This window comes from Centruroides vittatus, unplaced genomic scaffold (assembly GCF_030686945.1).
Source record: "Centruroides vittatus isolate TY-2023 unplaced genomic scaffold, ASM3068694v2 contig_349, whole genome shotgun sequence".
In the NCBI taxonomy this organism is placed as follows: Eukaryota; Metazoa; Arthropoda; class Arachnida; order Scorpiones; family Buthidae; genus Centruroides; species Centruroides vittatus.
Genome location: NW_027122172.1, coordinates 2,176,931 through 2,197,059, shown reverse-complemented (window position 1 = coordinate 2,197,059; position 20,129 = coordinate 2,176,931). Strand labels below are relative to the sequence as shown.

Genomic DNA, 20,129 nt, shown 5'->3' with positions numbered 1-20,129 from the left:
GGGGAGCCAGTATCAACTTCAAAACTAATGTTCTTCTTGTTAATGGATAGAGTGAGAATAATAGGTGGAACTGGTGTGGAGACATCTTGAATATTGAAAAGATTAAAATAAGTTGAATTATCTATCTCTGAATAACCATTCGAATCTTTGTTGGTACGAGATAGTTGGTGTACGCTCACATGAGGATGCTTAGTTTTTCCACAAACCCTTGCAATATGACCAGGTATGCCACATTTATTACAGGTAAATGTTCTAAATCTACAATTCTCACGGGAGTGATCTTTGCTTCCACAAGATCTACAAACGTAACTACCAGTTTTCTTTGTTTCGAACTTAGTTTTATCTCTAGAACTATTCTCACTAAACTCCTTCTTTCTGTTAGGGAACTTTGTGGAACGAATTTTAAAACAATCGTTTTCGAGTGGCAATTTATTGAAACGACCTGCATCAATCAGAGCTTGTTCCATAGCAATAGCATAATTGATCGCTTTCTGAAGGTCTAATTCCGATTCATTTTTAGCAAAAAGATTTGAACGAATTCTAGGGTCGTACAAGCCTGACACAAATTGATCTCTTAAACATGTTGCAAGGGAGTCTCCAAAATCACACTTTTCGCTTAAAGATTTTAACCCAACTATGAAATCATTAATCGATTCTCCTTCTTTCTGTACCCGGCGAGTAAAGTTCGCTCTCTCGGAAATTATACTAACTGATTTATTTTTATGTAATCTCATTATACTTTTTAAGTCAGAAAATGTCTTCGAAGAGGGTTTATCAGGTTGACAAAGGTTTCTTAACAATTTATAAGCCACCGGTCCCATCTGACTAAGAAGAGTAGCCACCATTTTTCTATCGTCAGTGATATTAGACGCTATAAAGAATTCTTCCAATTGTTCCACATATTCATCCCAATCACTATTTACGTTATACGGATTAATGTTAATCGTTGCCATTTCCGAATAAAGGAAAGAAAATAATGATGATAAGCAATTCGGTAACTTACGGGTCGAAGGTTCAAAGTCTAGCTTGAAGCCACGTGTTGACTTCGTCGAGGAAAAAAAAATAAACGTTAGTATTCTTGCTGAAACTTGAATAGAATTGAAGAAATAGACTATCTTTAATCCACCTCGTCGCCAGAATTGGTATGTATGGTCATTGGAATTAGATTAAGAAGGATGGAGACGGATTCTTATGAACAAGTAACAAGCACGTCTTTATTGAACAATAAGCGGTACAGAACTGACTTGTGGTGCGCGGGCGCGCTACAACATAACATATAAGAATTGCCAGAGATGGCGCTGCAATACATAGCAAATATAGCACAAAAAGGGGCATATAAGTATGTGCCATGATTGCTACAAACATGGAAAGTCATCTGTTTCATGAATTTTTCTTGCTTGCATGTACAAGACGAACCACAGGGTGAACAATTTCATGAATACCTGTGCAAGACAACATTATAATGTGTTATACCTTGAATACATCATATAATTTCTTCTGTTAGTAAAAATAAATGCTAATTTATGGTAAATTTAGCATTTCTTTTTACTAACAGTAGTAAAAAGAAACATGGTAAATTTAACATTTAGGTAAATCATGAAACAAAAAATGCCTCATTTTTTTTTATCTCACTTTGCTTTGAAACTATGTCTTACTATTCACTATTGGTGTTTTACAGCAGCTTACCTCTATCAGTAGCCTGTTGACCTTATTGATTTCGCTGAATTTATGAATGTATTTCTGCAATTTGCAATCTGACACTCAGCTAACATCATGTCCATGGCATGGGGAGGGCAGCCATCTTTGCACCCCTTGCTAAACTGACCACTTGGATATGTGACTGCAAAATTCAATTAATTTTGAATACTTGAGCTAGCAATTTATTATCCTATGTAAAACAGGTTTTGCAATTCCAACTTATAAAAATATACATTAATATCTCTTATGTGGAATGGTCCTGAACATAACAATACTCATACAACCGGATTGTTAAGAGCTTGTATGAGGCCCAGAGTAGAGTAGGCCACTTTTGCCTCTTAGTAGATACTTTTAGTCGTTGATTTGTTTGAACAAATAAAACATGTAGAATGCTTCTTTATTAATAAAAAGCACTCTTACAGATTTTTCTCCTCTTTGAAGGAAAGAGGAACAATTTGTGAAAGATACAGGACAAATGTTTATATTGTAAACATTGTAAAAATTTTTCTGTGCTGATCATCATTAGGTGAACCCTTGAGTTTAAGAGGAAAATTTTTTTTTTGTCCAGAATTGATGTGAGGTTAATAAGTTTACAAGTTAATAAGGTTATCTTTCTCTTTTTTTTACTGTAAACTCTTAAATTTAAGGGTACAACAATTCCTTGTTCTTGTGTTTATTTTGATGTGGGGCAACATGTAAATATTGTAAATATTCTTTCTTTGGAATGTTTTTATTACCTTCATTTTGGAGAGCTTGAATTATTTTAGCTTTTGTATCTATTGGTATGTTTTTTTTATTAAATAAACCAAAGGCAACTAACTCTTTGCTGATAATACAGATGACAGCAAGCTTTTTCAGAGCAGCATTGGTAACTCTGGAGTTTACAGTCTTATGCTATTGGAGGAGCTTCAAATCATGCCTTTAAACAGAATCTAAAAATAAAAGCAATAGGTATATTTTTAAAATCAGTTAATTAGTTAAATTTATAGCAAAGACATTTACATCAGTTAAATATTTTGTAAAAAAATATTAAATTTATGACATGAAAGAACAAGAATTTTCATCAAATTTTTATTTTGTTGAGATGATTTTATTTCTGAGCTCTAGGAAATATTTTAGTGTACTTTTGGCATTGAAACTATGTATAGATTTAAGCATTTTACTTTGTTTACTAGTGCTGTAAATTCCAAATATTTCATTACAAATATTTCAAATATCAGATGCAACGATAATAGTTGAAATTATAAGTAGAGTTATATGTAATTTCTTATTCTGAATATTTGTGAATATTAAATATTTGAAAACCAGTGTTCTTAGATTTTTGATATATTTGAATATAAACTCTTGAGAAAACATGCTATTTTCTGAAAATTTGATAAACTAAGTGGCACATGCACATTTACCGATTTGTGTGAAACAAATTATACTTTTATGTACATTTTGAATGCCTTCCAACATGCTAATGTGAGAATCAAGCAAGATGAAGGAAAACAACCTGATGATGATCTTATCAGAAGCCAGTACAGTGGGTGATCAGTTAATGAACATAATCCGTTCCAAGACATTGTTTGCTATCTGAATTGTTTGTTAAAGTGATTATCAATTTACCATAGGTTTGTATAGGAATTTGATTAATTTGTTCTGGAGACCCCAAAAAATAAAAAATGTATACTTTCTTATTACGTTTATTTATATGTAATAATAAAAATACATATATACACAGTCTTGCATTTTTATTTTTTATGGTTTTTTTCATTTGTGGGGGTTAAGGAATCTATCCAATGTCGATTGCTTTTCTCTCTTCTTCAGGATTTTTTGGAAGCAATTAATAGCATTGTCATTGTAGAGATCCTCAAGCCTATTAACCTCAACCTGGTTTGTATGCCATTCTAAGACTGTTGATCTGACCTCCCCACTTCTTCAAAAGATCTTTAATTAATAGCAGATATCAGCATTAATTCTCTTTTTCATAATAAAACATATCTTGCCAAGTTTCTCGGTGTTCTTCTGTCGTCAGATCCGTTTTAGGTTCCATTATAAGCTCTTCAATGTTCTTTATTTCTCAGATGTGATTTTTGTTACTCCTTTAGCTGCTTGAGTCTTCTTGATTATACTGTATCTTTTTTAGATAAGATTGAACTGTACCCTACTGTATGTTGATGTTGCTAGGCAGTATGGCTTGAACATTTGTTCAAGCCATACTGCCCAGCAACATCAGACATTTTCTACCCACTCTCTATCTTTGCTATTATACTCTCATCTTTTGAAAATAAAAACTAACGCAAAACTTAATGAGTGCCTGCCTGACAGTCTCGTGAATACTGTAAAAGAATTGATTCTGTCAAAAAAATAAAAGACTGGAATTACAAGGGAGTATTTCAAAGTTCAAGAAATACTATCTGATCAGTATATATTGGATTGAGCATTGATGTCAATGTCTCCCGCACTCTGAAAAGTTTGGAATTATTACCTGAAAATCAATCGGTATTTGCTATTTCTGTTACTTCTTTTTATGTTTGTTCAGTGAAGTGCTCGTTATCTGAATATGTGTTCATTGTCTGATCATAAAAATCTTTTGCGAAATTGTTCGTTATCCAATTTGTTCATTAACTGATCACCCACTGTATATGTCAGCTTTCTGACCTGAGAGATAGGGTCAACTTACACTTTCTCAGAGTTATAGTAACACCTTAAGACACCTTTCTCTCAAGTTTGTCACCTATGTACCTTTTAATATGACAAAGAATGTTTGATTTTAGTCAGTCATTGTCTATTCATCTAGTTGTTAGGATTAGTGTTTTGTATGCCTTTCTATTCAGTTGTTGAGATTTGTATTTGTGTGTTTCCTCTATATTTCTGTTTGGATGCTATCCAACATAGAATATATCATCCAAATTTGAAGGGCTACAGCATCGAGAACTGTTTCCCTGTGCTTTCCAATGTTTGGAAATATTTGTCAGGATTCATAAGGTACCAATGTTTTTAAACTCTCTTTCTCTCTCCTCTCTCTCTGTGATGGTAATGTGCATAATCACAAATATTATGTCTTTTTTAGTTATGTAATGTACTCTACAAACTTTATGCAGTCTAATAAATGTTTAGGTGTAGTTAATTGCATTGTAACTCCTTTCAACTGGACCTTGTCATTTTATTCTCCTTGTCATTTTCTTGTCATTTTCGAACAAGATTATGTTTTTGCCATTAATAAAAATTTTTTGAATTTTATTAAATCATAAAGTTAAACTAAATTTAAGATTGTGATTATGAAATGAATAATAGTTATTCAAATGGAAAAGCCATCATCTTTATCTAAAAAATAGTAATGCAGATCAGTCATATATTAGAAATAGATGTTTAATTTTTGTTCACTGAAGGAATTTTCCAGGAATTAATTTTTAGGATCTACCAGAATTTTTACGTAAAAATATAATAATAAACATTATATACATTTACATAAAAATTCTGGAAGAAGACAAAGAAAATGCGATAATACATTCAAACTATTTATTATCACATTATCTACATTCAAACTATTTATTATCACATTACCTACAAAAAGTTTGTATATTTAGTCAGTGGAAATTTATATCAGAAACAATATAACAAATTGTTTCTAATCTGTTATACTTTTTGATAGGATATTTGTAATTTTATTTTATTTCAAAAAAATAAAAATTATGAGGATTTCAGGATGTTTTTTAGAGGTAAGTGTAATGCAGATTGTGCTGAATAACATAAAAAATGAAGCATTCTAGTAATATTTCCAGAAATGGAAAAAAGTGTTTGAATATATAAATATAGAAGATAATTACTTTTAAAGATACAATTTTAGTCAATAAGTAATAGTAATACAAACAAAATTTTCTCATTATATATATATATATATATAATAATGAGAAAATTTCCTGTATATATATATATATATAATATATATCTCGGACAGGTTGATTTTACTCTTGAGGGGACATCTTTTGCATTAAAGTTTTTGCGATTCTGAATACAACAGACAACAAAAAATTTTAAAAACTCATTTATTTTGTATTAACTAAACAAACATTTATTTTGAAAAAATTGTTTAGTTAATATTCAGAATTGCCAAAACTTTATTGCATAAGATTTTACTCTCGAGGGGACCCTCGAGAGTAAAATCGACCTGTCCGAGCGCTTTGCTTGGACGAACACGAACACTCTGCCGTTTCGTTTTCGCTGGCCCACCCTGTATATATATAATGAGCTTTTGTATTCTTATATACTTAAATATAATACAGTATAATCTTAGTAATTTGACATGTCCAATAATCCAACACTAGTTGACTCTCAAACATTACTGGCTCTATTGCCAAGTCATACAATCTTTTCACTAGTTTAAGCTCCCACAAAATTTGAACACCTTACTAAATGTAATATGGTATTGAGCTTGAGTTTGGGCATGATACTAAAGAATGTTAGGCTCATCATCCTAGGCTGATCAAAAAAAGAACAGTATTTTATAACAAAATAGTGTATAAATATAAAAATCAGTTCACTGAAATTTCCTACCATACTACATCCTTCAACAGAGTTGCACCTGTGGGGGCTAAGGGGCTCTGGCACTCTCCAAAGAGGGAAAAAAACACTAGAAAATTTTTCAAAAATCTTTTCCTAATTAAAATTCATTTTTTATTTATACAGTATCATATCTTCATACATTTATACAGTATCATACTAATGAATTAACAGTCACATAAGGTGAGAATTTTATTAAATTCACATTACAAATTTTTTTATCTGTATAACTTGGCTCTCCTTAAGATTAAATCCTGAGTGAACCACTACCTTCATAAATTTTATGAGAATCTACCAACTTGTCAACATTAATTAGGTAGTCCAACTTGTGTTTTGTTGCATCATTAACAGTTGACTCTGTGTGATTTATTTGTGCTTTTGAGTTTTACTTCCAATAATTTGATAATTTCCTTAATTTAACACTGTTCTGGATCAATATATGTCAATTACCGAGATTGTACTGTATTACAATCTTACTTTATATTTTGTTTTTAATTTTGAAGTTTTCTAAACAGAAATAGATTATTTATTCATAAAGAAAGATTATACATTTTTATATCTTATACTATAACTATTAATATGAAAGAAAGAAAATTTATTATTAATAATTTATTCAAATAATGAGAAACCATTCTATATTCTTTATTTATTGTTATATAGTTAATTTAATTTGACTTAGATATTGATGAATGTGCTGATGTTTTTAATCTGATATACATAAAAAGTATTTCAGTTTTTATACTGTATTTTTTTCCTCTAATATTAAATTTAATGTTTTTAAAGATCTTGGATATTATGAAAGCAAGAATTGATGTTCTGTTAGAAGATATCCGTAATACTTCATTAATTGATTTTCCTGAAGATGAAGTGTTGTCATTATATGAATTTATTGATAGAACTAAGGTATTTATTTGATTATAAATTATGTTTTTCCTTTACGAATGGTATACTGACATATTTTGCTAATACAAAAAATTAGATTCCAGACCACAGCTGTAAAACAAATATCATCTTACAGTACATCCCAGCTTTATTTACTTGTTAGTGCATATAAAGGCTTAAAAAAATGTTATATTTATACTGTTATTTATTAAGCATTCATTAGCAATAGGCCTAAAATATAATGCAAAAGTAAAAATAATACCATATATCTCGGCAGATAAGACAACCTTCAGATAAGACAAGGTATACATTTTTGTTGAAGTTTTATAGTTTTAGCTTATATCTGTCCTATAAGACGACCCCAAACTATCGACGGCCTAGATCAGCGATCATCATCTGAATAATAATACTGTATAGTGTATATGGAATTATGTTTTATTTGTAATTTTTCAAATGAACAAATTTATTTTCTTGCATCTGGCAGCACTTCCTTGCGATTTTTGCAAGCATTCGCACAGATTTGGCATTCGGGTAATGACCTTGACTATTCACAAAAATGTCGTATGGGCTATTCTATTTTGTGCACATACCCTACTCTACTAGTAAATAATTACGGTTTGTCCATATTTTTATAATGGCTTTAATTTATATAAATTTCAATCTAATTTTTTGTATCTGTCCTATAAGACGACCCCGGATTTTGGGAGCCTTTTTTTATGATTCAACTATCGTCTTATCTGCCGAGATATACGGTAATTAAAATAATCCTGAAAATTTATTTAAGAGCAAGGTAAGTGCTGAAAATAATAAACATGAACATACAGGAATCTTTTGATTGAATTTTATTTTATTAATTTTTCTTTCATTTTTAATATACATATATAGTTTAAAATTACTCAATTTATAATAATTTTTGATTTTATAAATGTTCTGTTCTATTTCAGTTTTGTTTGATGAAGATGGCTCAACTATAAGATCTAAAAAACGTTTTAAATTAATAAATGCATTTGATTGCTAAAAATTTTAACAGTAATTTATCTCTTCTATAAAGTATAGTTTTGAAAAATTTGCAGAATATAAATAATATACCAAAACTTTTAATTGTAGAATTTTGTCAGAAGGCAATATTTTTTGTAAGTTAAATAAAGACACGGTCTATCTAAAAAAAAGAGGGAGATTATGGTAATCTATATTTAATAGTGCACTTCTCCAGTAAATATAAAGGTTTGAAAATTCCCAAATGGAAAAAGAAGTGAAGACGTCTGTAAGATCCACCTGTTCCAATTTTAATTTTATAAGTTTTAATTGGATATTTTTTGTGTTTTTTAAGGAATGTTTTAAACCTGACGGCCAAGTAGCCTCTAAAAAAAGGTCCAGTTGTCAAAGGTATATTCTGGAACATGCGATAAGAATAAATGGTGGTTTCCAAGAAAAAATTTTTTTGGACAGACTGTGTCTTTATTTAACTTACAAAAATTATACTAAACTTTAATAAAAAAAAATTATTTTTATCAAATAATTTTCTATTACATTTAATTGAAACATAAGATATTAGCAGTTTAAAATGTTGCAATTAAACAATGAACAATGTGTAGTTTCTGAAATAAGATCTTTCAGAATGATAGCTAAATTTCAATAATATTTTAGTACAGTCAAACCTGTTTTTATGCGGTCTTTTTTTGTGCGGTTTTTTATTTGTGCGGTATAGTTGGCGACTAGTCTCGTGCGATTCGTCATGTCTCACGTTGACTATTATAGCTAAATAAACTTATTATAGCATAAATGAACTTATTATAGTAATATTATTGCATGAATATGCGAAAAATGAAATAATCTATTTTTTAAGTCAACAAAACACCACCTGGACAAAAATATGTAAAACAGACGATAGACGAGACGATGCAGTCAAGTGCCGACATCTGTTGTAAATAAATTATATTTCGTACGGTTTTGAGTTATTTTCTATGTGAGACTTTTTTATGCAGTCCCTATTCACTGCATAAAAAAAATATTTTTTTAATTGTGTTGCGAAAACTATTTTTTATAGTCACTCGTGAAGTTTCGTGCGATTTTTTTTTATGCGTTTTTTTATGCAATTTTTTTAATGCGTTTTTATGCGGTCCCTATCCACCGCATAAAAACAGGTTTGACTGTATATAATATGAAATTTGATAATTTTTTAATCATTTTCTTTTCAGAAATGTTGTGATAAATGTATTTTAGAATTGAATTTTAAAATTCAAGCAATCCATAATTCAATTCAAGATTTAATTGGAATATTTATGACAGAAGGAACTAAGTGTAGAGAGATCTCTACAAAAAAGGAAATTTATATTGCAAATTTACGGAAAACCTATTTTATTGGTGATGATACAGGTATTTTTGAAATAATTCTAAGAGTAAAAGCTGTAATTTTATAATTTCTGTTAATTGAAAAATTCTTTAATATTTAATTTCTAAATATATAATTAAGATAGTGTTTATCTTAAAAATTTTTTATAGATGAAATAGATGCACAAGAAGATTCCTTTTTCTCCTTGCACGAAGAATATGATGAATTAAGACATCTTTTTGGTACAAAGATTACAGATTCTATAATACATTGCATTAGACATTCTCTTGTTGTATTACATAAGAGAGTTGTTGCAAAATCGTAAGTATTTATTTATGAGTAAGTAATTATATTTATTATAGACACATTTAAATATTAAATAACAGTATCTATTAAACATATTTTAAAATTTTTAATATTTATCACATTATTATTTAAGTTTTATAACAAATTAAGAATAAATGCCAAAACAACGATAAATATTTTTTTCATATAAATTATTACTTTTCTTTTTTCATGTTTAAAGTTTATTCACATTATAGAAACATAAAAATTTAAATTTAATATGTAAGAAATTAATTAATAAATCGAAATTATTTTTAGAAGTAAATAGCTCGATTAAATTTTGAATTTAAATATTGTATTTAGAGTATAAAAATAAAAACTTATTATTAGTCATTTTCTTATCTATTGTTGATATAATAATTTTTAAATATTTTTTTATTTTGAAACTAATAAAACTCATGAAAAAATTCAGTCTTTAATTTTAAAACGATTTTTTAAATAAAAATAAAAATGAAAAATTATTAATTATTATACATTTTTATTTTTATGTAAAAAATTTGTGGTGTTTTTTTTGTTCATTGGTCAAATCTTGATTATCTTAGAAAATACCACATTAAAATACTTAATCATTTGAATAATCATATGGCTTTAATTTTAACAGCAGTAATAAATAATACTTTACAAGGGTAAAAAATTGGATTTATATTAGCTCATATAATGGAACTGATGTTGGCAAAATATGTAATATTTGGTTAATATCCATTATTAATTTTTATTATTTTTTTATAGGTTATATATTTGTTTTGTATGTGAAAATGTAAGAAAAAGGTGTATCAAATTAAATATTTTTAAAATAAATATGATTTTGTATAAAAATTGCATTTCGATATTTATTCAATATTATGAATTTGGGATTTAGTTACTAAAGTACACATCTATAATAGTGGGTAACTGTTTGTGGAAATATTTTTTCAACCCAATTAATGGACTATCATCAGTTATAAAAGGCATAAGAATTAAGAATGTTAGTGTAGGATAGGAAAATGGGGTAGGATAAATAGGTGAAGGGATCTGACTATGTTGCAGCAGATATTGTAGTCTATCTGCTCTCAGTATAAAAGATTATGGAGAAACTGTCAGGTGGAAGGAGAGCATTCTTGTCTTTACTGTTTAGACATATGCTAGTAATGGATTTGTTAAATATTTTGCATGTTTTACTACATTGATGTGGAAGATGCTTTTGATGACTTTGACTGTCTTTCAGTATACCTCAATTTTGGGAAGTTGAACAAATAATAATTAAAATGTATCAGGCTTTTTCCTCTTGATAGTGTCCTTGTGTTCAATAAGTTTCTGGGTGAGGACTCTGAAATTATAGCCATCATAGATGGTGTTGATGCCAGTTTTTTCATTTTTGGTTAGAATAACACATACCCCAGTACTTTATTTGTCATTTAGGGAGATTTATTCTTGCATAATTGGTAGATAGAGTTTGGTTGCATTGGAATGTTATGTATTTCTTATTGTTACTAGCAATGCATTGGAAAATTTGGATGATGTGAAATTAAAGAAGAAAGTGGTTTGTTTACAGTGTGGCTTTTTACCATATTACATTTTTTTGACCTTCTGACATCTTTCCCTGTTCTTTGTTCTTTCCACTTTTGAGAACTTTCTTACTTGTTAATTCTTCTTTCTTGGAGGTGAGGGCCACTTCCTAGAATTTACCAACAATGAATATGAGGTTACCTGAGGACATGTGTAGTGAAGAAAGGTTACTTTTTGAGTGAATGCTTGAGAGAGAAGAACTAGAAAGGAGAGAGACATTCTGGTGCCTGAGAGATGGGTGAGACTGTAACTAAGAGTGGGAACTTTGAAATTTCCGGAATGGAATTGGAGTGTTAGAGCTGGCATTTTTAGTTTGATGAATCAGAATGAGTGACCCTTTTTTTTTTTTTGAGTCAACTAAATGAAAAAAAAGAAACTGTTCTAGAATCAAGGGAGAGAAAGATAGAAGACAGTATCGTGTGTTTACAAAACTCACATGTGGCCCTCACGATAATAGAACAATTCGGGTATTCTTTTTTATTCTTTCTTATTTGCTATTTTAATACTTATTGCCTCCTACTTTCTATTTTCTTATAGTTGTAAATTAGTATTAAGGAATATTTTTGTAATTACTATTGTTGGTTTTCTTCTTTTTGTTTTAGTTGTGAAAATTTTTATTGTTCTTCCAATGACTGGATTTTGGGTGACTATCAAAATCCAAAACTCATTCAACTGGAATTCCCTTTTTTTTCTGCATTGTATTATCACATGAATTAAATTCTTTTCTTCCTTGCATGTTTTTTTTTTGTGTTTGCCCTTGTCAGCCAATGGAACCCTTTTTATAAAATCTAACAATAGTTACCAGTAGTATTATGATTGGTGTGTGGAATTTCCTTCAATGATTCATAGTTGGAGGCTATTTTATAGAGTTAGTCCAATAATTATATTTAACTCTTTGTGAATCTGTAAAGTGAGTGTAGGTAGGCATGCTTACTAGAACATGGTAAGCCAAAAGTATTTAGCTGAATGAATCAAAAGAAGTTTGGATGTAAAATATGTAAAAGATAGATTTAAGATAGTCTTTGATGTGGATATACGTATCCATTAGTGAAAAGTTAAAGTTAAGAAAATTAATGCTGTTTATGCTTAACTTGTTCATTTGTAGGAAAGCATCCACATAGTTTTTTTTTAAGATGATCAGAACATCATTCATATAGTATTTATTGTAAATGATGTTTGTGATGGCAATTCTATATTATTATTTTCATCTTTTCTATAAAGTTTTATTACATAATATGTCATATATCTTAAGTTTGCATTTTATATTATATTTTTCAGATTACATATTGGCACTAAATTACAAACAAAGGAATCATTGATATCAACAAAACCTTCATTTTTGGGAAAAATTATGTTAATGATACCAGATGTTGTAAGTAATTTTCAATATGTAGAATTTATAAATTGATAAAATTGAATATTTATAATTTTAAGTTAGGAAATTTTTATTGAAGTATCAGTTCTTTCTTAATTTGTTTTTTATATAATCAAATTTATATAAACCTTTAGTGATCGGTTTTAAGTCTATATATTCAGATGTGGTAAGTGAAAACAAAGCCAATCTGTTTAATATTGTATGTTACTAACCGTCATTAATTACATTTTCTTGAAAATCATTTTAATCAATTTATGTAGTACAATAGTAGTATGACAAATAATGATCTATTTTCAATACTTAACTAAATTTGATATGGAATGTTAATTCATATGCCTCTATGTCCTTATTTTCTATTTGTTATATATTTTGTCTACAAGGACTTAGTGCACTGGTGGTTTGGCTTATATATCAGTATTAAGAATTAGTGTTAAGGAATACTTTTGAAATTATTATTGTCAAGTTTTTTGTTCTAATCACAGTAATCTTTATTTTATTATTCTACCAAAAACCTGGAATTTCGGGTGATTGTTAATCAAAAACCCCTAAGCTGTACTTTTGTACGTGTATTTTATTATCACATGAATTAATTTTTTTTTTAATCTTCACTTTGCATGTGTTGTTTCTTTTCTGGGTGTTTGTTATCATCGGTTAATGAAATCTTTTCTTAATTCTTACGTTTCATGTCCTTTAAGGTGTTAGCCATTTTTTATCAAATATACATTGTATTTTTTTAATTGTGCTGTCACCAGAGGGAATATTTAATGTTTTGCATGTTGAGGCAGATGAGAAGCCTTTAAATAAATAAATTAAATAAATAAATTTAACTCCCATCATATGACTTACATCCTAAGACTTTTATTTTTTGAGGCATAAGAAAAGGACAAGATGACTTTTATTGTATAGTATTTTATTTTTGAGAATTTATAAATGACTTTTTATTTTCATACCTTATAAAGACAGTTAGTTCATATGAAAATTGATATAAATTTTTCAATCTATTTTTATTGTTTGTTATATCAAAAATTTTAATTTGATAAAACATTTAATATTTGACATTTAACATTTATTATTTAACATTCAATATTTTTACATTTGATAAAATAATGTATATAAAACATATAATGATGACTTTAAAATTAACTCACTAATATTACCCTTACAGTTATGTAACTGATTTACGTAGTTTTTTTGCTTTATTTATTAGATTATGCAACCATCTCTAGATGAAGTTCAACAAATTTTACATAAAAGTACTGAAATGATAATTGATGTCACAAAAGGCATCAGTTCTTGGAGAATGCAATCCAGACCATCACATTATAATTTTATGAAAGCAGAAAGTTAGTAATAATAATAATGTAAATTAATATTTTTGAAATTATCAGAAAATAATCATAAAAAATAACAAAGTAATTAAATAATGATCTAAATATATTTTTTCTAATTATTTTCTGATTATTTTTTTAAAATAAGAAATAATACTGATATTAATGATTGTAATATAATTGAATGTAATAGAGAGAATTATAACAAATAAAAAATTAAAATAAAATAAAACATACATTACATTAAGAAAGAACATACTTGAAAGACATTAATTAACACATGATCATATGCAGTTTTTTTAACATACAAACATGCATAAGGTGGCAATTTTCTGATTTTTCACATGTAATTATGCTGCACATAATTGCTGTATTTTGAATTTGATGATTCTGAAAAATCCTGTAGTGTATTTTTTCTGCACTTGGTCAAATTTCAGTGTCATACATTGTTTAGGTTAGATATTGTTTTGTTACAGAACAGTGTCCTTAACTGGACTCTCATAAGAAGCTCTTCAAACTTTGTGGTGGCCTAATGTGAAACAATTTCAGCTGGAAATAAATGATGGGAGGAATAAAGTGTTTCTCAGAAGGTCTAGAAAGTGATTTTTCTGTACTTTTTGCATACAAAAAAAAAAAAAAAATGAAAAAATATTTAAAACTATTTAAGGCCACAGCACCCCAGGCTATCTTCCAAAGCATTCATGGTTGTAATGAGTTGCAGATTGCCATGCTGTTACATCAGGCGTAACTGACAAACATCAGTGACATCATGACTACCTCTTGTGGTAATCATGTAAGACCATAAATGCAGATTTCATTTTAATGTCAGGTCACCAAAAATGATATTATAGTTGTGTGTGACAATAAAGAAAAGTACATAATTGCATGCATAAGGTGACAAATTTCTGCAGTGGTCTTTTAAGAACCTGTGATAAACAGAACAAGGATTTTTGACTGAAATTTTTACACAGGTAGATAGTGTATAACAATGATGCCCAAACTGTGGTTTGTGAGCCACATGCGGCTCTTCAAGAGCTTAACTGTGGCTCAACTAATAAATAAAAGATATTTGTTATTTTTTAAAATTTCATTACAAACATTATAAATTCATAAACCTTCAACTAGCAAAGAGTAAATAAAAATATGTAATAAATATGTCAAAATTGTCAAAATAAATACATTGATTCTGAAAATTTTTAAAAATTTTTATAGCAAGAACATTAGGTGTGACTCCCAATATTTTCAGGTAGGTGACTAGGGCTCTTACAGCAAAAAGTCTGGGCACCCCTAGCATATAGCATGAGGATATCATGGAAATACAGCTAAGTTAATTTGGTGAAGAATGCCTGCAAAAAAACTAGTAGTTGTGAAAAATTTCAGACTATTGCATGTGAGCACAAGTTAAGCTATAAATCTTATATATAAAATTGTTGTGTCACAATTTTTGTTACCGTACTCCTTCGAAACGGCTTTACCGATTTCTACCAAATTTCATATGCATATTCAGTAGGTCTGAGAATCGGCTACTATCTATTTTTCATACCCCTACACCATTTCCCCCTTTCAAAAATATATTTATATATGGATTAAGGCTTTTATGCCCAACAGATGGCGCTAACTTCCGACGACCCGAATTTGCTTTTCTGTCAAGCATTCTGCTTTTCTGTGAGAATGGACTGAAGCAGATCATTTTCTATCTTCTATCTATATAAATAAAAAATATAACGTTTGTTTGTTCCTACCGATTCCTTTGAAATTTTGACACAACATTGCATTCGAATACGCACGTGTTTTTATATAATATACATGTCGAAATTCCCCCCAGTGGAAGGAGATGGACGGGATTAAGGCTTACCGTGAAGAACTCGGCTTCTATTATACTATTTTACATGCGGTTTTTTGCGTTTTTAATTGCGTTTTAATAGGTTACGTCAACAGAATATACACTAAAAAGGGATTTTTCGATATTCCCCAGCGGGAAAAGTGACGGGATTAAGGCTTACTGTGAAGAACTCGGCTTTTATTATACTATTTTAGATGCGTTTTTGATTGCGTTTTAATAGGGTACGTCAAGAGAATGTACACTAAGAAGGGATTTTTTGAAATTCCCCCCACGGGGGAAGTGTTATACATTTATAATAGATACATTTTGAGCCACAGCAACGCGTGGCCGGGTCAGCTAGTAATTGAATAACATTTTGAAATGTTCATTTGTATAATTAAGAGATTCATTTTAAACTATTTCTGCTTTGAAATTTAAAATTAAATATTAAATTTGTAAATACAATAATATTTAATGTATATACGATGTCTTCTGGAAAATTTGCAAACTTTAAATTACACATCAACTGATAATTGAATCTGAATGCATCTTGCACACCTCTCTACTAGCAAGTTTTTTGTACTATTTGCTGAAAGCAGTTTGTTCCATTTTCATTTGTTGTTAAGTTATGTTATGTTCATTTGTGTAAACACATGTTGATTGCATTTTGCGATTTTCTTGCTGTGAGTGCAATTCCTGACTAACCATGGAAGTTTCCACTCATACCTGAAAAGATTCATCAACAAGCCTAACCCCAACTGCTCCATTTGTGGGGTAATGGATGGCAGTCAACATTACATCTATGACTGCCCCATGTTGGAGTTGGAAAGATTTCAACTGAAGACAACCATCGAGGCACATGGTGGCACATGGCCAATTGACTGCGATAAAATCTTCGACAACAAAGATACATATGAAGCCTTCATGACACTTATTAATAATTATTTTGTAAGGACTACTGTAAGTGTCTACAATTAGTTCCCATTCTGTCCACATTCTTCGACTCTGTAATTGGTGTCCCTGCTTGTTTTTGGTGTCTGTATTTGTCTATACACATACTTTTAGTGCCTGTATATTTGTACCTACATCTGTATACATATCTATTCTACTGTGAATGTTATTTTTATTTTACCTGAGATTCACTCTGTGACTGTGTTTGAATTTCTGCATGTGTATTTATGTATTAAATCATTTGTGTTTAATTTCCCTCAATACTTTTTTTATTATTGTAACAATTTCCATGTAACTATTTATGTAACTAATTTTTTGCATTTTGTATATTTTGTTACAAACTAATTTTATTCTAGTATCTAACCTCCTTTACTCCATTTGTCACACGTTAATTAAACAACTGTATCTGTAATTTGTATCATTGTTTTGAGTTTGTACTGGGTTATACTTGTTGTGGCACCCAGATACATTGTACACAGTGTGTTCAAATAAAATATATGTCTATGTCTATGTGAGTGCAATTGAGTGAAGAATTCTGGGATGGGCTAGGTCTGATAAAATTTCATGAGAAACATCATTACTAGGAATGTGACATGGGTTTATGGTATGATGTGGAAACAAAACATCAGTCATTACAGTGGGTGGAAAAATCTTTACTGTGACCAAAAAGGCAAAAACAAATTTGGTTGAATGTACAGGTCTTGCTCACTGTTTTGTTTGATTCTGATAGTGTTATTCAACAGGAATTTCTTTCAGAAGGGAAGATAGTATAAGGAATACCATCTGGAGGTGATGAAATGTCTTCGTGAAGCAGTGAGGAAGAAAAGATCAACTGCTTGGAGAGGACAGCATCGTGACAATGCTCCTATCCACACAACACTGCTGATAAGAGTTTTTAGTTAAGAACTCAATGCCACTTGTTCTCCCACCTCCAAATTCACTGGACTAAACCTCAGCAGCAGCTTTTTTTCCCCCAAATTAAAATCCACTCTCAAATATTGCCCTTTTGAACCCATTGACTCCATTAAAAAAATTTGCTAACATTTGCTGGGCATCATCGTAAAAGAAGCATTTCAGGAAGTGTTCTTTTCATGGCAGAAATGCTGAATTTGATACATAGATTCGGGAGAGAAGTACTTTGAAGGTGACAAAACTGACTGGCTTATAGGTAAATGCAAACAGCTTCTATTTGCAAAGTTTGCGAACTTTCTGGACAGACCTTATATGTTAGAAAACAATAAAAATAATAAAACTGACTTTTACCAGTTTAAACTCCCAATTTGCACAGTCATGTCTTCCTTTTTAGCTTCCAACTAATGATTTTCACCTCACACTTTTGGTCATCCTTCCTTTGGTGGAGCTTTTTGGGCCTTTGTGCTCACTTTCATGGTACCTTGTAGGTGTCATTGGTTTTAACTTTGGTGATACAATACAGTCCTAGATATTTGGATTTCAGATAATCCTGGTCTGAATTGAGTGTGATTGTGCTTGATAGCAACTGTCCGTAGACAGTTGCTATCAAGCACACTCAAGTCAAGAAAGTTCCTATGTTGGTACTGCTTTGGTGTTTGCAGGGTTGACTAAAAGACATTTGATTCTCATTTTGCATTTTGAGAATCTGAAGCTTTGTTATTTTTTTCCTGTAATAAAATTCACTGTTTAACTTTTTTTATAGAGTTTATTTTAGTATTTACCACCAAAAATGGCTACTTTCTAACCTTTTTGCTGAAATGATGCTCTAAGTATTACAATATTACAGAAAATGATGTGTTTGATGTTTTCATGTTTTATTTTCAGGCATCCTTTTATCAGTGTTGAGGAAACTAGTACTCATTACATGACATGATGTTCCTATCAATTTCAAACATTGGTGTGTAGATGACTTCTTTCATTTGTTATTTTCATGTCTTGTTTTGAATTTGTTGAACTTGTTTTGTTTTGGTTTGGTTCTGTTTTCATCGTTTACATTAAGTACTGTACATGCCACCAATGGTTTTTCTGAAATAGTTTAAATTACTGTATAATGACTTGTAATATTAGCATATTTGTAAATGAATGAGTAAAATTATATAAGATAATGTCATAATTTTATTTGAGAATTACAAAAATGTGATTTAAAAAAAGTTTGGGTAATTCAAAGTTCTGTATTTTGTAGTTTCGCAAGTTTCAAAATAATGAGGTTTTACTGTATTAAGAAATTTTATCATTAAAAATTTTGTTTTAGATATGCAAGAATTATCAGTATATTATAGAGCAGCTGTAGAAAATAACGAAATATCAAAATTAGTACTAGTGTTGAATTCTTCAGTATCAGCAATTGCTCAGACTATTAGAAGTCTCATTGATAGTTATAAGGAGTATGAAGATTTATGGATGAAAGATAAAGACTATACGGTTAAGGTATAAATAAAAAAGTATCTTCTGTGTAAGAAATTTATTTTTTTTGTTAAAATTTGAAATTAATTTTACTGAAATTTAGTTTATATTTAGTTTATATATTTTTTTAACTTGAATAAATATAACAGATTTTCTTTAAGATATTAAATTGAATCGACAAGCATTTTCAAGATAAACACAGATGATAACTATTATGTTTTAAAAGTATTATTTTATTATTGTAATTTTGAGAATTTTTATAATATGTTATTTTAGGAATTTCTAAAAAATGAAGTAATAATCAGTGATATCAAAGCAATATTGTTTTATTATGAAAATTTAGAAGAAAGAATAAATAACATTCCACTTTTTCACAGTGTGGGAATGATGAAAATTTTAACAGGTTTGTATTTTTATATTTACTTAAAATTTTAAATCATATTTATTGATTATTTTAAAGCATGATTGCAATTAATCTAAAACATCAATAGTTTGAAATATCTGTAATTCAGAGTGGTTTCAAATAATATATGTATTTGAAGTAAGTTAAATACAAGTGATAATAATACAATAAGATATATATTAACACTTCCTTTCTTTAATTCTATTCATTCTGTTACTTTTATATTTACAGATGCATTAAATTACAAATTAAATTAGTTTTCTTTACATTTTACATTTAAATACCGTATTAAGTAATTACATCTTAAAAATACTTACTACTAGAATATTTTTTTTCTTCTGTGAATTGTAAAATTAATTTAATTTAATGTAGAATAAATTTAATTAATTTGTAGTAATATTATGTACAGTTTATATAAATTATTTGAATTAAAAAAAACAAAAAACATTTTATAATTAGATGTAATTAAAGAATAGAGAAGATGAATACTAAATAACAATGTCGTTCTTAAATTAAGTTTTTATAAT

The 20,129-nt window shown here is 28.9% G+C and overlaps 1 protein-coding gene across 2 annotated transcripts in view; it reads left to right on the top strand.

Annotated features, from left to right (window-relative positions):
• LOC136974405 (dynein axonemal heavy chain 8-like) overlaps positions 1 to 20,129 on the top strand; it is a 315,206-nt gene that overhangs the window by 107,094 nt on the left and 187,983 nt on the right. For both annotated transcript variants that reach the window (XM_067269272.1, XM_067269270.1), the window contains exons 19-25: positions 7,027 to 7,146; positions 9,324 to 9,501; positions 9,628 to 9,778; positions 12,626 to 12,719; positions 13,930 to 14,065; positions 19,048 to 19,223; positions 19,476 to 19,602. In XM_067269272.1, the coding sequence (XP_067125373.1) occupies positions 7,027 to 7,146; positions 9,324 to 9,501; positions 9,628 to 9,778; positions 12,626 to 12,719; positions 13,930 to 14,065; positions 19,048 to 19,223; positions 19,476 to 19,602 (982 nt within the window). The remainder of the gene's footprint in view (positions 1 to 7,026; positions 7,147 to 9,323; positions 9,502 to 9,627; positions 9,779 to 12,625; positions 12,720 to 13,929; positions 14,066 to 19,047; positions 19,224 to 19,475; positions 19,603 to 20,129) is intronic.